Raw genomic sequence first — 21,377 nt, 5'->3', positions numbered from 1 at the left:
TAAACCTGAACAGTAAGATTTCCTTCAGTGAACAACAGGACTTCACTTACTATTTATTGGCTTTGCTACAGGAAAGCAAAACTGCCTTGAAGCCCAAAGGAGGACCCCATGAAGCCCAGCTGTGAAGTGCTGAGGCTTTTGCAGAATTTGAGGTCTGTGACTCCATCAGAACTTTAAATCAATAGGAAATGTACAAGAAATTCAAGTGCAAACAGAAATCCAAGGGCGCACACACAGTTGTTTCCTACAGAATTACTTCTTCAGGCTTCACAGGTAAAAGCAAGGAACCACTTCCCAAGAGCTAGCTCCTCCTGTTAGCCTCCAGAGAGGTCAAAGCAAAATCTCTTTCTCAGGTAATGCTAGAGTCAGGGTCTAAGAGAAGGGCAGGAAGGTCACTCTACTGCTGCTGCCAAACTGCAGCAGGCTTGCAAAGCAACAGGGTACAAAGCATTCTTCCCTCCTCCTCACACATGGTATAAAGAGAAGATCTCAAATCCTTCTCCAAGAGATTAAAGAAACATAATTCCTTCCTGGAAGGGGGTAGAAGACCTGGGGACTGAGAAGGAACACAATAGTCAGCATAAGGTGGGAAGAGGAAATGTGTTTGGGTCATGGCAGTTGTGCGTGCCCCGAGTCCCAGGCACCACCTCTGCTCTTACCCCAAACAAGATGCCTGAAGTGACAGCAGCCTACAAAAAAAGCAACCTGGGAAGATCTCCCTCCACACTCCCTGGAACAGCCTCCAGCCCAGCCACACTGACTGGCTCTAGAGGATGCTGCTTGTTCTCCAGCACAGCACCTCCACAAGGCAGCATCACCAGCAGTCCACATCCTGCAAGATCTCACCAGCTCTGGAGAGCCTTGTGGTGAAACACAGCCAGGCACAGTTCCCTGCTGGAGGAGGCCAAGTACAAATCTAAGAAGGTAAGCCTCTAGGCTTTTGTGTCTGCACTCACACTGCACCATGTTTGTGTCCTGCCTGCCTCAAGATGCTGAAAGATCAGTGAGCTCAAGGAGATGGGGAGCATGGCAAAGGATGTCTTCTTCAGCAGGACATCTCATGGCACACACACTCTCACACATACACATCTTGCACCAAAACCAAGCAAACCTCAGGGACAAGAGATGTCCTGATGCCTTGAGCAGCTTTGGTAACACCACTTTCACAGTGTTTTGGTTTTTTTTTTCCCTTTAAATTCCACAGGACAAGTTCCTGTCAGCACTGAAAAGAGAAATTATGATCACATTTAAACTTCATCACTTTTAACACACAAGATCCTTTTCCATAAGCCTCAGTGAGGATGATTTAGGGATATTTATAGAAACATTAGCCACATTTCTTCTGTAGGATAGTATTACTTTCAGAACAGACAAGATACCAGTTGCCATGTAAAACTGCCATTAAAATATGCCTCTAAACCTCCAGAGATGCTGAGGGGCTTGGAGCATCTCTGTGAGAAGGATAGGCTTAGAGACCTGGAGCTGTTCAGCCTGGAGAAGAGCAGCCTGAGAGGGGATCTGCTCAATGCTGGACAATAGCTAAAGGGTGGGGGGCAAGAGGTTGTGGCCAGACTCTTGTCAGGGGTGCCCAGCAATAGCACAAGGAGCAACAGGCACTAACTGGAACCCAGGAGGCTACATCTGAACATGAAGAGAAACTTTGCTGTGAGGGTGCTGGAACAGGCTGCCCAGAGAGGTTGTGAAGTCTCCTCTGGAAAGATCCCAAACCTGCCTGGCCATTGTGATCCTGGGCAGCCTGCTGTGGGTGACTCTGCTTTAGCAGAGGGGTTGGAGGAGATGATCCACAGAGGTCCTTTCTAACCCCCACCATGCTGAGATCCCATGATTTAGCCTTGGTTCAAATCCAAAGTCCCAATTCTATGACATGGTCATGTCTGCCATGAGAATGCCACAGCCACCCAGCTACAGGGCTTGAAAGCAGAACTGGAGAATAGAAATCAACAATCTTTGGTGTCAGCTTCAGGCACATTTCAGATGAAATAACTTTGAGCATTTCATAAAAGCAATCAGCAAACCTTGGACAGTTCTTCCTTTACTCATTCCCTTCCCCTTCTCAGGGCTGGCTTTCCCCTTTACCCCTTTCCCGGTTCTTCTTTAGGTGCTGTTAAAAAGGATACAGGCTGCAAATTCCCTCCATCTTTTTTCATCACATCATCACACATGCCTGTTTTCCCACCAGAAATCCTAATCCCCATCCTTTCACATTCAAGCAGCCAACTTGCACAGAAATTGCTGCTGTGCCATTTGCATTAGGAAAGTAGGCACATACTGAAACATTTGCATGCTCCCTCCAAACTCTCCAACAGTTTGGGTTTTTGGGAAGAGCTGCAAATGATCCAGGAACTACTGTTTGAAGGTTATGTTTTATACAGCTTTGAGTTTTCCTTAGGACCATCACAGGAATTCGGGGTCGGGGTGGGGGGAGAAAGGCAAATAACAGTGATGGGCACTAGAAAAAAAAATACAAACAAATATTTTCCACATCAATATAATGGATGTTAAAAACACAAAGTGCATAGGTGGGAAGTCTGTGAAGTGCTTCAACACCTCCTCAAGATGATTCATACTCCAAAAGTCGAAGGAGGGCACATTCAAACACCCATCACCATTCCCAAAATGAAAGAATGGCTGCACCCTGTGCTTGTGAGGAGCAGCCACCAACTGACCCAGATTTCAGGCTCTGCTGCTGAGGTGTTTGACTGCAATAAATCAATCAGGTAACAAAAGGGCATCAACATGCTGGCAGCTGCGAGCAGGCAGCGACTATAAGCACCTACATCTGCAAATTGAGAGGATCTTCTACAACAGGAGGTTTAGTGCCACATTTGCCAACAAAAATAAAAGCAACTGGCTGGAATTCTGCCTGTTCCTGGTCTCCGCTTCAGAAGCATAAAAATGACAGCACCATCAGTGACCTCAAAAGAAACTCTCTCCCCCACTGACACGCCTAAGGATGGGAGGTCATCCAGAGGGACCTGGACCAGCCTGAGAAGTGGGCCTGTGTGAACCTCATGAGGTTCAAGGCCAAGCGCAAGGTCCTGCACCCGGGTCAGGGTATTTTTGGGTATCAACACAGGCTGGAGGACGAAGGGCTGGAGAGCAGCCCTGTGGAGAAGGACTTGGGGGTGCTGGTAGGTGAAGAGCAGGACATGAGCCAGCACTGAGTGCTCAGAGCCCAGCCCCAGCCTGTCCTGGGCTGATCCCCAGCAGTGTGGGCAGGGAGGGGATTCTGTCCGTCTGCTCTGCTCTGACCTCCCCCCTGCAGTGCTGGGGCCAGCTCTGGAGTCCTCAGCACAGAGACCTGTTGGAGAGGAGTCAGAGGAGGTCACAGCAATGCTGGGAGGGCTGGAAACCCTCTGCTGTGAGGCCAGGCTGAGAGAGTTGGGGTTGTTCATAGAGGAGACTCCAGGGAGACCTTCTGGTGGCCTTTCAGTACTTAAAGGGGCTGTCTGGGGACAGACTTTTTAGCAGGGGCTGTTGTGACAGGACAGGGGCTGATGGTTTGAAACTAAAAGAGGGAGATTCAGACTGGAGAGAAAGAAGAAATGTTTCACACTGAGGGTGGTGAGACCCTGGCCCATGTTGCCAGGAAAGGTGGAAGATAACCCATCCCTGGATCCATGCCAGGTCAGGCTGGTTGGGGCTCTGAGCAACCTGCTCTAGTTGCTGCTGATGATAGAGAATGCTATCATTCTCTGATTCTATACTGTTTGGAATTCAATACTTTTCTTCCAGAGAACCAATATCTCTGTTCACAATTCAGATACAATAGAGTATTCTTTCCTAGCAGCACACAAGTCCTTGATGGGACATAACACGGGAGCTTTCCCTGATTTTTTTTCTTGTAGTGCAGTCCTGCAGAGTCAGCACTTCAGTCCCTCACTACTTTCCATCTGAAGTCCTGCACTGGCTGGAAATTCTTTTCTTGGCACCGCCTTTGCTGATTCCACACAAGATCAAAGTATGCAACAAAGCCAGATACTGGAGACACTAAGCTCTGAAATCATATAAAATTCATGTGACACTCTGCACCAAGCATTCACAGAGTATCAGTTGTGCCAATTAATCATTAATCAGGCAGGTGCACAACTTAGGCAGGAAACGTGCTGCACACGGCTACAAAACCCCTTGGCAAAGCCATCTTGAACAGTTCATTTTAGAAGAACTCAAACCTGTGCTTGATGGCAACAAGGAATAAAATCCAAAACACGTGCACTCCAAACTCTTGACAGGGAGGGTGGGGAGACACTGGAACAGGTTGCCCAGGGAGATTGTGGATGCCCCCTCCATGAAGGTGTTCAAGGCCAGGTTGGATGAGGCCTCAAGCAACCTGGGCTAGTGGAGGGTGTCCCTGCCCATGACAGGGTGGTTGGAACTAGAAGATCTTTAAGGTCCCTTCCAACCCAAACCATTCTGTAATTCTATGAAAATATCTGGTAACAGGGCCAGAAAACCAACACTGAGCAGCACCAACCTGTGAAGGGAAGGACAGAACAACACATGCACAAAGACACTGAGGAGACAAAAAAACTCCAAACCCACACAACACACAGCTACACAGCAACACCAGTAGCAACTCAAAGCTACACACACTGGAGGAGTAATTTTTTTTCTTTACCATAGCAATACTAATAACAAAAAAAAAAACCAGCAGGGAGAAAAACTACCAAGGGCTTTCAAAGCAGAATAATTGAAGTCAGAGTTATTCTTTCCCTTCACAATGAAATAGTATTAAATTCAACCTAATTTTTCTGAATGGAAAAAAAAAAAGTACTTCTCACCTTTCTGTATTTGAGTTCAGAGGAGGAGTTTACAAAAAAGGCTAATTTATCCATGCCAAGCTTCTTATACTCTGAGCAGCCAAGCACCACCTTGGAGACGGGTGTTAAATTTTTCACGCAGTACAAACACTGACTAATAAAAAAAGTCTGCACAAGGGTGTTTTCCTATAGCAGCCCTCCTTATTTTGTGTCCTTTCAGATAATAGAAGCTAGCAAAGAGAAAAGCAAGAGGAAACCAAAAGAGAAATAACATGAACACTGGGATTTTCACAGCTGTGTTTGTGCATCCTGCAGTAGCCTGCAGAAGGCTGAGCGGCACTGGCTAAAGGTAGAAGACATGAGAGAGCATTTCCCTCCCTAACAAGATGTGGATCACTCCAAGCACACACACCAAGCAACAAGTCCTATGCATCCTGGACTGCATCCAGAGGAGTGTGGGCAGCAGGGCAAGAGAGGGGATTCTGCCCCTTGACTCTGCTCTGCTGAGACCCCCACCTCCAATCCTGCCTCCAGTGCTGGTGTCCCCAGCATAAGAAGGACACAGAGCTGCTGGAGAGAGTCCAGATGACAGCCACAAAGATGATCCAAGGGCTGGAGCACCACTATGGGGACAGGCTGAGGGAGCTGGGGTTGTTCAACCTCAACAGGAGTCCAAGGGCACCTCAGAGCTGCCTTCCAGTACCTGAAGGGATCCTACAGGAAGGCTGGCGAGGGACTTTTCATGACAGCAGCAACCTGCATCTCTACCAAATAATATTTTTTTTTTTTAAGCAAAGAGAGGGAAGGGCATTAGTGACAGTCTTAGGTAAGCTCTAACCCCATGTGATGAAGCCACAACACAAGCCAGAGAACAAAAGCAGGAAACAAAAGGCAAACATCATTACTGGTTCAGTGTTTCAGGGACTAAATGAGCATTTGATTCAAAGCACATTCATGCACAAAGGCAAATTATCATCCCTGTCCTGTACTGTAAAATTGATTATCAAATTTTCCAGCCCAGCTTCCAAGACCCTGCAGTGGTTCCACAGGCAGATGCTGACACGTGGCTGTACAAGAACAAAGTACTGCAATAAAATTGGTGTGGTCCTTCTTAGGGTGAGCTCCACTTTGCAGCGGCTTACTCCTCCTCCACCAAACCACTTTACCTACACAAGAAGAACCCACATCCTTCACAATCCCATCTTTTCTATTTTTTGCTCTATCTTTTCACTATGCTTTCAAAGCTGTGATTTAAGAGTTCCTAAAGAACCACTTGCTGAGCACATTTTGAGTGCAGGGAGAAAACACAAAGCTCTACCAGATCGAGAAGCTAATTCCAAGCCCTGCACATGGAACTTCAAATTGGAAAGAAATTCTTCGAGGAAATCAGCTCTGTAAGAAAAGAGCACCAGGGGTATCATAAATTAATGCACTAATACAACAGTTTGGTCAGCATTAGCTCATATAGAGGATTTTCAGCATGGATCCTCAAAGACATGAGGCACGATAAGCTCACAGTGTTAAATTCAACTGCTCATGAAAGCTTCAGAAGAACAAGCCAGGGAAGTGAGATCTGTCATTCCAAATGGTATTTAACTTTACAGGACACATAATAAAAGCATTGCTGGTCCTACTTCTTTTGAAAGCATAGAAGTACCAAAAAAAACCCAAGCACAAAAGCAGTTTCTGTGAAAATAGTGCTAACACCTCAGTCATTTGTTGGTATTTCAATAGAAGCCACTTATGTTAAACATTAAATTCATTGAGATGGTAACGAACAGCCAGTTGGACACGAGCTTATTTGGGATCCATAATGAAAGAAGCAGCTGAGACCATGAAATAACAGAAAAATCTAGCCAGACAATGTCTGCTAAGCTGACTCAGGCAGCTCTTCCCTGATATTCAAGCAGACACAGAAATGAGACAGAAGTGCCTCTCGTGTTGACCACTGCAGGAAAAGAGGCGTTTGCAGGGAGGGCTGAGGCGGTGAAGTGTTCCTGGAATTGGCAGGCAGAGAAACCTCATCCTCTACCTGCACTGTTCCAGGAGGTCTCAGTGCTCAGACGTGCTTAGCTAGAAGACAACAGCTGGACACTGCTTCCTCCTCTCTCCCAGGCTGAAACCAGGAGGAGCTCAGTAATTCCAAAAACTAATGCTGCAGCAGTGGAGATGCTTGATGTACACGAAGCAGAGATGACAGGAAGGAGCTAACGTGTGCTGCATTGTCTCACTGTTCCAAATTGTCAGCTATCAACTCCTTGCTCTAAAGCAGACTGGAAAGCAATGGCAAGAAGTGAGCTTATTGCAAACATTAACAAAACCTCACACAAGTCAAATATTTATGCTGGCTGTTCAGTACAAGGCAGAAAGTGTACAAGATACATTTCACAAATACTGAATTATCTCACGGTTGGATGTTTCTCCTCAAAACAGCCCTAGTAAAATATCAGCCTGTCCAATAAAACAGCAAGAGTAACACTAAAAGTGTTCAGATGAAACACTAAAACAGAGAATTGAGGTGAAATAGTAGCCCTGAGTTTCCTTCTCAATGAACAGATCATTTAAATATATGTACAGACAAATGTACAGATTATGCACATGTAGACAGATATACACACAGCTCCTAGCAAAATGCTAGCTCCAGGGTTGGAAGTAATGCCTCCAAGAATTGAATAAAAGCATATAAAGGCTCTTTTTCCCCCCACAGTGTATTCTTTAAACTTGATAATGCTTAAGTGTTTCTTACTTGAACAGCCGATTCGTTTATTGCACCGCCCAGCATCTGAGCGAGCCTTTCACACAGCATCAGGGAACAGAACATCATTTTAAAGCATGATCATGTTCTAATGAAAAGAGAGAAACAGAATGGGGAGCAGGCACAAACGCAGCACTCAAATCTAATCCGAGCACTTAAACTGATTTGATTCCAATTGCCAGCATCCTCAACATTAAGCAGTTGCCTGACTTTCCCAAAGCTTTGAACTGCCTCAGGTAGCTTCCTAAAGACAAGGGGGTTGTGTACCTGCTTTTCACAGAATCACAGAAACATTCAGGTTGGAAAAGACCCTCAGGATCATCAAGTTCAACCAATAACCCTGCTCCACAAAGTTCACCCCTAAACCATATCCCCAAACACCACATCCAAACCACCTTTAAACACATCCAGGGTTGGTGACTCAACCGCCTCCCAAAAGTTCCCATTTAAGAACAGAAAGTGTGACGGTTCTTTGCCAGCTAGCAACTCACTCCAGCTGATACACTCAAATCTTCTAGAGATACAGTTCCTCTTTGCTGTAATATTCTTTGGCCAAGGACACTGTATTACCACAGCCTCCTTAATAACATTCAATCAGCAACTCGTAAGTGCCTCCATTAAATTAATAAAAAGGTAGTTTAAAAGATACACTCTAATCTCTTCTTTTTATTCTCCAAATGTCATAATGCTGCAATGTTAAGCACTGCTCAGCATTTTCCATCTCCCACCTCCAAAAAAAAAGTCTCAGTAGGAAAGAGGGAGCAGCACCCTTACACAACCCCCCATGTTCTGAAATGGTTTGGGATTTCATTGTACAGTCCAAAACAGTCTGTGTCAGTGTGCCTCTGTGCACAGTTCCCATGCAGTGACTGCTCCAGAAGCCAGGGACTCTCCTGAATTTGTCAGTCCAGTCCTCTACAATCTCTGCCCAATAAATGCATGTCAAACAGTGGTCATTTCTTAACCTGTGTTTTACCTCCCCCTCAGCAGCCCTGGTCAGGCAGACAGCTCAAACAATCCAGTGGGAGCAGAACAAGAGGTTATGTCACTGATCTGTGAAAGTGCTTTGAAGAGTTTGTGGCCTGAAAGCTTGCAGCATCCTTCTGACTGTACAGCACCCAGTGCTGCCAACTTTGCTCCTCAGTTTGGTGGTGGTAAGCTCCCACTGCTCAAAACTATTACCTCCAGCATGCTGCCACAGCTCTGTGACTGGGAGATTTCTAATCCTTCCCAGAAGACAGCCTCACAGCAGTAGTCCTCTCCTGCCCAGACTACAGCAGCTTGAAGCCAGAGGCCTGCAGCAGCCTCCAGCCAGCAGAGAAAGCCGCTGGAGGCTTGTACAGAAATAGAAAACACAAGCACATCAGGTACGTCCTATATTTTTCTCTTTCAGCTTCCTTTGAAAGCAAGATCTTTATCTCTAAAGAATCTGAGTGGCTGGTTCCACATCTCAAAAAATAGTCACTTGAAGTCCTTCCTACCTTGGTTTTCTACCCCAACAAGAGCACAAGTGCTCTGTGCAGAGGTCAGTGGTTCTCTTCAGAAGCCACTCCTACAACCAGCACTGATTGCTAAGGAAACCACACACAGGTACACTTCTGCTGTGCCCTGTTGTTTGTCAGCAAGTCAGAGCAGCCACACAGGCTTCCAAACACCCCACAGAGCTGCATCAGCACAGGAGCACACTGCTCCCCTTTTGCAGCTGGGGTGAAACAAGACAGAGAATGGCCTGCCCCAGGTTTGTTAACCCCTATGTCTTAAACAGACTTTCCCAAGGCAGGAGGCAAGCAGAACGTTTTCAGCCTGCAACAGGAAGCTACCATATTCCTCCTTCCCTGCTAACAAAGGAAAACGCCAGGGATCAGTAGGGCAGCAAAGCACAACTTGTAGCGTGACAACCCCAGTGCTCCACAGACACAAAACAAGTCAAGACCACAAATACAGTCATCATATACATCCAGATAAGGACAGGAAGATGAACCTGCCAAGTGTAATTCATCTCTCCTCCAAGCAGATAAGCATGTGGAATATACCACAGGCTGAAAACAATTTCCACCTGTCCTTCTACTTCCCTTTTGCACCTACAGCATCTAACAACAAAGTCAAAGCTTTTCCAAGCCAAGCTCTTGACAATCACACACCAAAACCCCCCCTCCAATGCCACTTCTCACAGGAGACTGAGTAACCCAAAGCATGTGAAGGTTGTGATTGCAAAGCTCTAAACATTGCTGAAGAATTCTGCACTGTTTTCAGCGCTCAAAGTTTAAAAACATTACTGGAAACTGCAACTTGTGAACAAATAAATAAAGTGCTAAATAAAACATTCCAAAAGAAAAGCAAGCATTATGCTTCCAGTTGAATTTTTAGACTGGATCTTACGTGTGAAAGAGAAACAAGAAGCTTTATCAATACAGTTAAAGGTTAAAGACAAAAAAAAGGCTGTTAGCAGTGGATATTTCTTTGCTTCACTCAGGAGCACCAGTTTTGCTATTCAGAAAAGACAAGACAACTCTGCCTTTATTCAAATCTAGTCCCATTGAAATGACCAACATCCTAAACTGGCTGAGGAAAGTAGCAGGTAAGTGGCTCTTTCACAATGTTCTTTCTCACCTAAAAGAAAATTCTTAACATGATAGTGGCAAAACAACATGAAAAGGGAAGCTTCCGACTTCAAGGGTTTGCCTGGCATTGTTTTCCACACAAAATTTGCTGCACCACACACCCAGATACAGACTGGCAAAAAAGCCACACAAAGGGTTTTTCCTCCAGGAGCTGGTCTTATACAGGCAGCTCCCCTTCCTCCAAACCTACAGCAAGCATCAGCAAAGGGTGATTGGTATTCTCTGTCAGGAGTTCCCCGAGAAAGCAATTGCTGTCTACAATAATCCTCTTTTCTTTTTCTTGTCATTCCCTTCTTTTCCAAGAATCAGCTCTGCCCAGGGAATTCACCTAACACATGCACATACACACTGTCTCTCACTGCCACAGCTGATAAAACCACAGCAGGTAACCATCTTACAGAAACTCCTGCCTCAGAAAACACCAAGTTGATTGAGAAGCCAGGGTCCATTTCCAACCTACTCCCATTTCCACTTTCTTATCCTATAGAAGGAACTTTAAACACATAGCCTGAGCATCCCATACCACCAGAACTGGTCTTGACACTGCAGACAATGCACTTTTCAGTATGGCAAAGCCCAAAGATCATGGTTCCACTGTGCAGTCACCCCTCACTCCCACACACACGCACATTGCCAGGACAAGCATAGAGCCAGGGGGTCACCACCAGCCTGCCCAGAGCCACCATTTAACCTTTTTTCCTAATAAATAAATATTTTTTAAAAAAAGCTCTAGCCAGAGGGAGGACCCTCACACCAGTCCTGTTCTGTTCAATCCCCCATCTCTGGCTTTGTCTCCTAGCAAATGTGAGAGCTTCTTTCCACCAGGCCATTATTCCCAGTGTCCCCCTGGAGAGCCAGCACCACTCCTCCACACACTCCCTCTGCCCCAAGAGCTGAGCCTCCTCACATGCCAGCTCCCTCCTTTGACACTACCCCCTTTAAGACGCTGCTGCTCTCCCCGACACATACCTCTTCCAAATTCACCCTTAACCAAAACTAACACCTACTTAAGCTGTCTGCCAAGATCTGCTTCCTTAAACCCCCCTCCAAATACCTCTATTGCCTCCACCCAACCCTCACACCCGCTTGCATGCCCTTCCTCTCCCACTCCAACCTGCTCCCAGTCAGACCCAGTCCCTCATCTGCACATCAGTCCTGCCCCCACCCAGGAACTGGCCCCACACCCACGCTGTTCTCCAGCCCACTGAACCTACTCCTCACTGCTCCCATCTGCCTCCAACACCAGCCACCATCATACACAAAAACAGTCCTCATTCATCCACTATCCTTCAGCCTTACACAGCCCCCAAACCTACCCCTGCTGCCCCAGATATGTCCCCCCACACATTCCCCCCCTCCAGTGTTACTTTCTCTCCAGACCTACTACAATACAAACCAAATGACTAACATTTACACCTCACCCCCTCCTAGGCTCTGGCCTGCACAGTCCACTGTGCCCAGCTCACACTTACCCAGCGCTCTACACCCACATCCCTTCTCTTAACACAGCTAAGGCTCCACCACTGACCTCCAGCTACCCCTGTACAATCCCAGCAATCAAATTCTGTCCCCTCAGAGGCGCCTATTTGCAGAACCAATACCCTGTACTCACCAGCTGCTGTTCGGTGGGGCACCCCACACCCCCTTACTCCCAGAACTCCCCCACGTAGCTCCCGAACGCCTGCACCCACTGCGGGACACCACCCTAGCGCTGTACGCTCTCAGCCCATCCCACACACGCTCCTGTGACCCTTTGTCACCCCTCGCAGCCACATGCTCCAAGACCTGCCCTCCTGCACCCACCCAAATCCTTCTTGTCCCCGCACCTGCCTCCCACCCAGACCTTCACACCACAGTCCCCCGGCTCGGCCCCTCATGCCCACACCCCTGATGCCCTCAAACTTGCTCCTGCGCAGACTCAAATAGGGACACCCACAGTCCTGTTGCCCCCTACACGCTCCTACCCAGCCCTTACCGCTGCACCCTTGTCACCTGCGTCTGTCCACCGCACTCACTGCCCTCATGCCCTGGACAGCCTCAGATGCAGGAGCTCCCACCCATCCTGAGACCCCCCCAAACTGCTTCTCACACCCACCTCCCTTTCTCAAGTGCCCCTCTTCGGCAGATTAGAGCTGGACCACCAAGCCCCTGTTGTCCCCTAGCCACCCTGCAGCCCTGCCCCTCAACAACTCCCACCTGTCCCCCGGTACCCTCAGAGCTGCCCACGTACCCAAAACCTCCTTCACCCGCCTCTCACACCCACGGCCATATTGTCCCTAAACGTCGCCGAGCCACGACCGGGGACACCCGCAGCCCGCCCCCCTCACCATCAGGGGACTCACCTGAAGCGGCCCCCACAGTGCTGGCACTGGTCGCCCACCCAGCCGGGCTGGCACTCGCACTGCCCGCTGGCCGGCTGGCACCGCCCGCCGTTGGCGCACGGCTTGTCGCATTCCTTCGCTGCCGCCGTCTCCTCGGCGGCCGAAGCAGCAGCAGCGGCCGCGGGCCCCAAGCCCGGCAGCGCCGGCATCAACAAGAGCAGTAACGCCAACAGTAACCTCCGCGGCGGCGGCCTCCCGCCCCGCCAGCCCGGGCCCCCCCGCTCCATCTGCCACCGCCGACGCCGCCGACTCCGAGAGGGGCGGGCGGGGGGCGGCGGGACAACGCGGACCATCCGCCGCGGCGCCTCCCGGGACGGTGGCCGGCGAGGGGGCTTCCGCCGCTCCCGCTACGGTGGCCGCGAAGGCGGGAGGGGGGGCCAGGGGGGAGCGGCGAGAACGCGCCGGGCGAACGCGCAGCAGCAGCCAGGCGGCGCCGCCGAGGCCGCGGCCGATGACGTCACCATGAAGCCGGCCACTGGCAGCGGGGTTCTCCCTCCTGCCAGCCAGTGGGGCCGCGGGGGCGGGGACAGAGCGGCCCCACACCGGCCACCTCTGGCGGCTGGGAAGAGCAGGGACGTCGGCGGTCCGCAGTGCCGTGGGGTTCCTGAGTACCCTGCCACGGCTGTTACTGCCAGTGGCCCCTCAGAGGCTGGGTGCGTTCCAACCGCGCCTACTTCCCCAGTCCCCGCGCGAAATTCGGCCCCCAAAGTAGAGCGTGGTGGCCCCGGTGAGTGTGTCACTGAGGCGTGTAGGAGGCCTCCTGGCTGAAGGGAACAGGAAAGGTAGAAAAGAGCTGGGGGGGCTTGAATTATCGCTCTTGCATCGTTTGCTGCCAGGAGCTTTCACCCGTGGCCGTGGGCACTGCAAACTCCCAGCTCCTCACACCTGGGCTCCGAGTGAAGCATAGAGTGCTTTGGGTTGGAAGAGACCTTTAAAGATCATCCAGTCCAACCGTGCTGCAGTCAGCAGGGACATCTGCATCTAGAGCAGGTTGCTGACCACCCCGAAAAAGCTGGAATGGTTCCATGAATGGGGCATCTACCACCCCTCTGGGCAACCTGGGCCAATGTCTTACCATACTCAGTATAAAAAGTGTCTTCTATCTACTCTGAATCTCCTTGCACTTTTAAGCCATCACCCCTTGTTCTGTTGCAAGAGGACCTGTTAAAAAGTCTGTCCCCAGCTTTTTGATCAGCCCTTTAAGTACTGGATGGCCACCAGAAGGTTTCCCTGAAGCCTTCTCTTCTCCAGGCTGAACAACCCCAACTGTCCCAGCCTGGCCTCACAGCAGACAGGTCCATGTCTTTGTTGTACTATGTGGAGAAAGTGTACATGCAGTGAGGTGTGGGCCATCCCTGGGATCTCCACACAGCTCTGAGGCAGTGATTGCCTTGCCAGACTGACAGGATGCCAAGCTTGGTTTGCTGCAGAGATTTGGGTGGAGGGATGGGGTGCTGTGTTGTGCAGCTGGAAGTAGGAGCAGTTCAAGCTGGATCTGTGCTCAGGTTATGCTTTGGGGATTTCCAAGTGGCAGTTTGGTTAGTGCTGAGATTCACCCTCATCAGGTCTGGTTTAAGCAAAATAAACATTCTGCTGTTCAAGCAAGAATTGAAGTGGCACACACACAAAAAAAAAAACCAGACTCAGCAGCATGGAACATTTGTCATCAGTTAGGTTTCCTGCTTAAAATTGGGAAGATGCATTTGTCTTCTTATTTGATTGCTTGAACAAGAAAATGGGGATCTGCAAAGATCTTTCTGCCCTGCAAAACAAGCTAAGCTAATGCTCTCCAGTGATTTCTAGGCTATAATTTATAGGAGCCAAGGACTTTGAGGGAGGAAGAAGTAAAGCAGTTCAGTCTCTGGTCCTCTCCTGAGTTCACAGGCAAAGCAGTCAACTCCTTTGTGTACACACTAGCAAGGATGCCATTTGCAACAGGAAGGGTGGAGCAGAAACAGAGGTGATAATCGAAATTTTCAGACCTTCATTTTCAGCAGGATGAAGAAGGACTGGGAAGATTGATGATGTTGGAATTCTTGGATAAATGTTACCTTTGGTCTGTTTCCATTCATTCTGCCTGGAGTTACTCAGGTAGTTAATTGAATACCTTGTTTCAAATTTGGAAAGACGGGATCAGCTGCGAAATTTATTTGTTTATTAAATGAAAGGCAAAGAGGGATGCAATTCCCATTTTTCCCTATAAAAAAAGGGGGACTGGGGTTTAGGCACAGTAATGCAAAGACTGGCAACAGGCTGGATGGAAATAGTCAGCTCACTGTGTTTAAATAATCCATTTGTATTTAGAAATCAAAATATTAGTTACCTGTCTGAGCTGAAGGAGGTTCTTCAGTAGGAGCCTCAGTAATTTCTAAGTGAGTTACGCTGATAATGAAAGGTGTTGAGCAGGTAGGAAAGAAAACAGTTTAAAGACCAGTTTGTGTCTTGTCAGTCAAGTATCTGTCTAACTAAACCATTGTTCATATATTTTGCCTTCTCTGCTCATGGCTTCAGGAAGGAGAATGGAATGGTGGCTTGGATTTAAAACTGCTGGGCTGGAACCCAGAGGACACACAGAGCCAAAAAGGTGTGAAAGGTCAGAAACAGTCTATGAATGAATACCTTCTGGACATGGAGGCACAGAGAGGTTATTTCTGTATACAGAGGTATTGCTGGGACACAAATCACTGCCAGCATGCCCTGAATCTACAGATTCAGATACCATTCACTGCCATTAGCCAAGGTGTTGCCAGCAGCAGCCAGTCGGGATTGGAGACTCACCCAGCACAGGGTAAAGCCAGCACGTGGCACTGCTTTGGGATTGTCCTCTCTGTGTCACACAGGTGCTGCCAGCACAACTTGCTACCCGCAGCTGAAGCCAAAAGGCTCCTGCCAGTGGAAACTGCTCTGGCACAGCTTCTGTCCCACATGGGTCAGTTAGGTGTTACCAGCTCAGGCCTGGGGTTGGCATCTGCTGTTAAACATCACCTCCATCCTCTACTTTGTCTCTTTCCACATCTGTTTGTATTCACTTGCAGTTCTCAGAGATAACAATACTCACATTTTCACAACACCTGCTCCCCTCTTCCTTGCCAAACATAGCTACTTCTTGCACAACAGACTGTGAGTGAAAACATTGGTAGTTGTGGTGAGAAGAAACTTGGAGAAATTGGTCCCATGCCGAACTTCAGTTGAACTTCTTTGCATCAGTGCCATTCTTGAAGAACTGCTTGTGTCCTCAACAATTGGCATGGGATTTTTTCCCAGCAATGTGGAAAACCACAAGATGCCATTTCTCCTTATGTATTTCCCTACCTTTTTTTTTTTTTCTGTAGTAGTTCATTAAAATCAGTAAATGGAAAGGTTTTCTACCAAATAACTAAAAGAATCCAATCTGTGCAGTGGTTGGTGGTTGTTTTCCATCAAAAAAAACCATAAACTCTCTTAAAGAAGGAGTTAAGAAAGATCATCCAGCAAGTGAGAGTGGGGAGGAAGAGTTCTGACATCATGACAATCCAGTAGTCCAGTTACTGGAGAATTCACCAGCTGCCAGTGGCCAGTCTGAAATTCTTTGGAGACAGCTAACATCCGTCACTGTTGCACAACAGAAGAAATCCTTCCCTGACCTTCTTAGTCATCACACTGTACCCTGTTGCTGTCTGCATGAAACATTAACTGTGGGAGATCATTGTTGCTAAATTAAGTTTAATCTGTTCAATTTTAACATGCAAAGAACATTCAGAAACGCTTCTTCTGTAATTTATTAGCAGGCATCTTTCTGACACGAAAATGTGGTTGGGAAGGGGAGGAGTTAGGTTAGCCCAGAGTGCACACTAGGCTATTTTTATTTCACAAAACAGAAATATTTCATAATAGGCATACTAGAATGATTAAAGCAGCTTTCCCTGGCAGCAGGCACAACAAGACAATGGGGTTTTTGCAAACCACACTGAGGATGGAAGAGTCCTGGGTATCACAGCTAAAACAATAATATCCTCAGAAGAGCACTTAAATAACTCACACAGCTTCATGCAGCACGTGGAACCAAGAATTAATTATTAAGCAAGCACTTTTTCAGACATGAATTACAGACAGGACTCTGCAGTGAGCAAGTACAGGCAGCAGTGGGTTCTGTTTGGAGTGAGGAGCTACCCTGGGCTCTGTTTGCTCTGGCTGCCAAGCATTTGTGGCCCTGTGTGCTGCTGTTACACGTGCAATTAGGTGCATGTTTACTCAGCACATATTTGCTCAGTATATAAGTCGAGTTACTACCCTCTTCATATGCTCAATGACAGGCTAGCTGGAGATGCTAATTAATGAATTGGCCTCTGGGGTGAAATTAGGTCCTCGTTAAGGAGACTCCCATTGATATTAATAAAGGCAGAACATCATTGCTGATGGCTGAGTCAGGGCTGAGCTGGGCAGCACAGACATGTAAACACTGGAGCTGCCCTGGGAAGGTGGTTGCTTGATCTGTTGAGCTGCACAATTCAAAATGGATCAACTCATGGGGATATTTGGGGTCAAAAAACCCCATGAAGCCCTAACTATAATGCTGTTTTGTACATATTTTTCCCTTTCCAGTAAGATCAGCTGTATTCCAGAAAGAACTCCCTTCCCAAGGGCCTGGAACCAGCTATTTCCAATTAGCTCATAACCCAGCATCATTAGTTTTTGTGTTCCTCACCTGACCTGCTCTTTCCACCCACTGCATCCTCTGCCCATGTTCCTTTTCATCAGGGCCTGTTGTGACAGGATGAGAGGTAATAGTTTTAAGCCAAAAAAGGGAAATTCAGACTCAAGAGAAGGAAGAAATGTTTTACAATGAGGGTTGTGAGATGCTGGCCCAGGGTGCCCAGAGGTGGTAGATGCCCGATCCCTGGAACCATTCCAGATCAGATTGTTTGGGGATGTGAACAACCTGCTGACTGCAGGGGGGTTGGATTGGATGACCTTTAGAAGTCCCTTCTAACCCAAGCTACTCTATGATTCCCAAATCTTAAGCATCTCCCAGCCCCATCCCTTCTGTTGAAGGTCTTTCCAGCTGCCCTGCTTGTATCCAGATGACACAGGGCAGTCTGGCTCCAGGAGCGTGTCCTTGTTCCCTATCCCATGCATCCTTCTTGCTGTACGAACAGCAGGAGAAACGACCAGGCTATCCTGCTATCCAGCACTGAGATCACCTCTTGCACCCAGAACTCCACACCTTTCCAGTGGAAACAGCAAGAAAGAAATCCCTGGCATTGCAGAAAGCAGCTCACACGTAGCACTAAAGCCTTCCTCATTAAATTCCACCTCAGACCAAGCAGCTGAGATGACTCACACAAAATCCCCTTTCCCCAAAGTCCCTCTTCTCTTGGTGCTTCTCCTCTGCAGCACCAGTGCAGTCTCAAGTCTCAGCAGGATCAGGCCCAGACCAAAATACATCACCTGAGCTGTGTGTTCACTGTCTGTGAGGGGAGGTGTGGGGGCAAACGCTGCACTCAACAACTGCCACATCATCTTCATTCAGAGCACTCTCTGGGGCGTTTGAAGGGCTTGCTTCAGTTATTTTTTGCCTCTCCAGAATTCAGATTTGCTGCAAACAACTCACCCTTGTTTTCTTTCGCTTTCTGTGATCATGTCCCAGACCTCACACTGGCACAAGTTCTCCTTCTCCTGTGCAAATCAAGAGCTTTTCCATCCAATTCCTCACCCGATACAAGTGTCAGAGCAGCAGGAGTAAGCAGAAACCCTCTATTTCCTACCCACCCACCTGGAAATCCTGCCAGGAGCATGTTTGACAACACACAATTATTAAGTGCATTTAGGCAGAAACTCAGAGTTTGCTGGAGGTCTGGTCTGACCTCTTTTTTTTTCATCATTTAGATGTGGATGTAATGGCCAAGGGTCTTCCAAAAATGCGCTTAATAAGGAATGAAATATAGTAACTGTAAGTGCTGCTGGGAACAAAGGTCTGATGGATTTGCAGGCATGGTAATGACAGAGAGCAGAAAAATGCACTGCCCAGTGGCTGTAGATCTTTCATTGTTTTGGTAGGGGGAAAACAGGAGTCAAACTTCATGAAACTGTAGGAATTAGGAGAGAAAATAAACACTGCACCCCTCCAAAGCTGTTGCTGGAATGGGGGCTAGCAAGATGGTAACAACCCCCATGGCCCTGGGTTATCTCAGCTCTCTCTGTGCAGAGCCCTGTAAGAGCTCTGGTGATTACAAATCTCAGGCCTTTGGCTTTGTGTCTAATTCAGAAGCAGCAGTATCTCATGCTCTGCAATTCAGTGGCACCACAAAGGTTCAGCAAAAAAACACAGTGGCTGAGTTACTCTCACTGTACCTGCTCTGCTTCTGGTTTTCTTGTAGATTTTCTGTTTTCAGGTCATGCCTTGAAAGGGTTTTATGGCAAGATCCATAGATCTCCATTTGATTTTAGTGGGAAGATGTGTAGGCTCTGGAGACCAGCATCTGGTTGCCCCGAGTAGGGTAACTATGAAAACAGAGTATCTCTTTGGGAGAGTATTGATTTGTACAGACTGGGGACCAAAGTTAGATCCAAACCTGGAAAGTGTGGCTCCCAGCCCAGAGGCATACTCTCTGTAAAGCCACTCCTTTGCAGTCCTGGGGTATTCTGAGATAACCTCCAGCTTCCTAATGAAAATCAGAGGATAGTGTAAAGAGTAAGGAGGAAAAAGAAAAAGAAAAAGTCAAAGGAAACCGATGATTTGTACCTCATGGGAACAGAAAAACCACTTCAGCCTGCCATCTCTGACAGATAGTTTGTGAAAACTACCACAGAATGGTAAATTTGCTGCAGGGGGGGAGGAAAAAAAAGAAAAAAAAAAAAGAGAGAGCCAAGTGCACTTTTAAACTCAGCCACTTGTTAAAAGAGAGGCTTTGTCTGCAAGCAGCTCTTCGGTGCAGCCTGACCGTCCAGCTCCAGCCTGCTCTTTGGAAGGAGTGTGTGGAATACAGCAGCCCTTTTTTGCAAGAACAGAGCAAAGTCCCAAGTGTAGCAAGTAATTGAAAGATCATTGACCAACAATAGCAAGTTAGATGCATGCAGTCTGGGGAGAGCCTGGGTGCTATAAAAATAGCTCTGTTTTCCCTCCTTCCTTCCCAAAGGAGAGGGTAGCGAAGGGCATTCAGAGCTGCTGCCAAAGCCCAGTAGAATGTGACCCTCTGCACATTCAGCTGGAGGGAAGGGGCTGAAAAGAGAGGAGCTGCTGCCATTGTGTGGGGCATTCTTGGGAGGGATAAAGGGAGGCAGGGCAGTTTTGTGTGTTCAAAACAAAACCCCCAACAAGACGGCAGACAGGCTGCGCATTGTTAGGGGCTGCGCCAGACACTCTGCCTTTTGCACAGAGAAGCATCTCTGCTATGTCTGACCTCGGCGACTCTCCCCTGATGTCAGGGCTGGGAGAGCAGCTGGTGCTCCTGGTGGCTTGGTAGAGCAAGAGCCCTGGCAGCCCTGCCATGGGTGCCAGACTTTTACCCTGCTAGCCATGGCGTCCCAAGGGAGCCCTGGCAGACAGGCAGGCAGATGGTGCTGGGTATGTTTGAGGAGGTCTCACCTCCCGTAGAGAGATCAGATTGGTGAGGAAAAGGATTAAGGCAACGAGATGCTGTAGCATTTGTGCCTCCCCACCCTCTCCTCTTCCCCAGCTCATTTGCAAGCACGCTACTTCTATGATACTTCCTCCCCTTTGCCCTTTCTGGAGAGAGTGGAACAGTGCTGCCCAACCCTCACCGATGCTGCTACAAGGAAACAGACGCTGCCCTTGACACGCAGCATGGCTCTGGCTGACTCAGGTACCCAGCATGGAAACACTTTCCTCAGTCAGCCCCTGGCACTGACATCCCTGGAGCAGCTTTCACCAGCCAGGAACCAGTCACGCCATCAGAGGGATTCCAGGGAGGTCAGGCTCAGATGCATTTCTGGCTGCTGCACAGACAGCCCCTGTGTGACACAGCCTCTGCCGGGTGTGTTGCCACCAACAGGCAGTAATTAATTGAGGGGCTGATGCATAAACATACCTATAGACACCAGTTAGATTTATTTCTGCCTCTTAGCTCTGCTAGCAGTTTCCTTTCCTCCCTTTCCTCCTCTGGCTCACACACTGAGTTGGTTCCATCATGGGAAAGACGACTGTATGTTATTCATCATCTAGGAGAAGATGCTAATCTCCATTTTCACAGCTGCTTGAAGCCACAACCACCTTCCCTGGCTATGACCAGGAAAGCAGCAGCAGGAGACACCAGCTTTGGGCTTCAGGGCTGGTTTGGTGACCCTCTGTCTGACCTGTTGTGGCTGTACACAAAAACACCCTGCTAAACAAGCCAGTCAGTGCAAAGTCCTTTCCACAGCTGCCTCCTTAGTATTCCTAGCAAAAACAGTCTTGGGGCTCCACATCTCCAGCTCACTGTGCTCAGCCCAGTGGCCTTCCTGTACTGTGCTGGGCTGCTGGTCCATGAGGTCTGTGTCAGCTCTCATGCTGAGCTGGCAGCAGCTCTGGTAGAAGCATGAATTTGGCTTCATGCAGGAGGGAAGAGAGATCATTAAAAAAATAGTCTCTGAAAGCTTAAAGTCCCTCATCCTGACTTTTATGAGAGGACAAATGCAGGAGTCTAGCATTTGGGCTCTCCTTGAGCTTTCTTCTCAAAGCCTTAGTATCTTTTTTTTTAATAGTGCCCCCTTAGTGGTGATGCCCCTGAAGTTTCTTGCACCTCAGCCAGATTTACACAGGAGGCTGTGACAGCAGAGGTGCACTGGGTCTGTACATTCATGTGTGAATTGTGGGTTAAATTATATTGGCTTGAGTTTCATAGCTCTGCCTCTTGCAAACTGC

General features: G+C 48.2%; 1 protein-coding gene across 1 annotated transcript in view; it reads right to left on the bottom strand.

Moving 5' to 3' along the window:
* Positions 1-12,863, bottom strand: part of ATRN (attractin) — a 143,746-nt gene extending 130,883 nt beyond the window's left edge. Inside the window, exon 1 of the mRNA XM_054391488.1 lies at positions 12,500-12,863. Coding sequence (XP_054247463.1) covers positions 12,500-12,831 — 332 coding nt within the window. The 5' untranslated portion in view covers positions 12,832-12,863. The remainder of the gene's footprint in view (positions 1-12,499) is intronic.
* Positions 12,864-21,377: the final 8,514 nt, after the last annotated feature.

Source organism: Indicator indicator, chromosome 23 (assembly GCF_027791375.1).
Source record: "Indicator indicator isolate 239-I01 chromosome 23, UM_Iind_1.1, whole genome shotgun sequence".
NCBI lineage: Eukaryota > Metazoa > Chordata > Aves > Piciformes > Indicatoridae > Indicator > Indicator indicator.
Note: the sequence above shows the minus strand (reverse complement) of the source record. Positions and strands in the feature narration are given on the sequence as shown.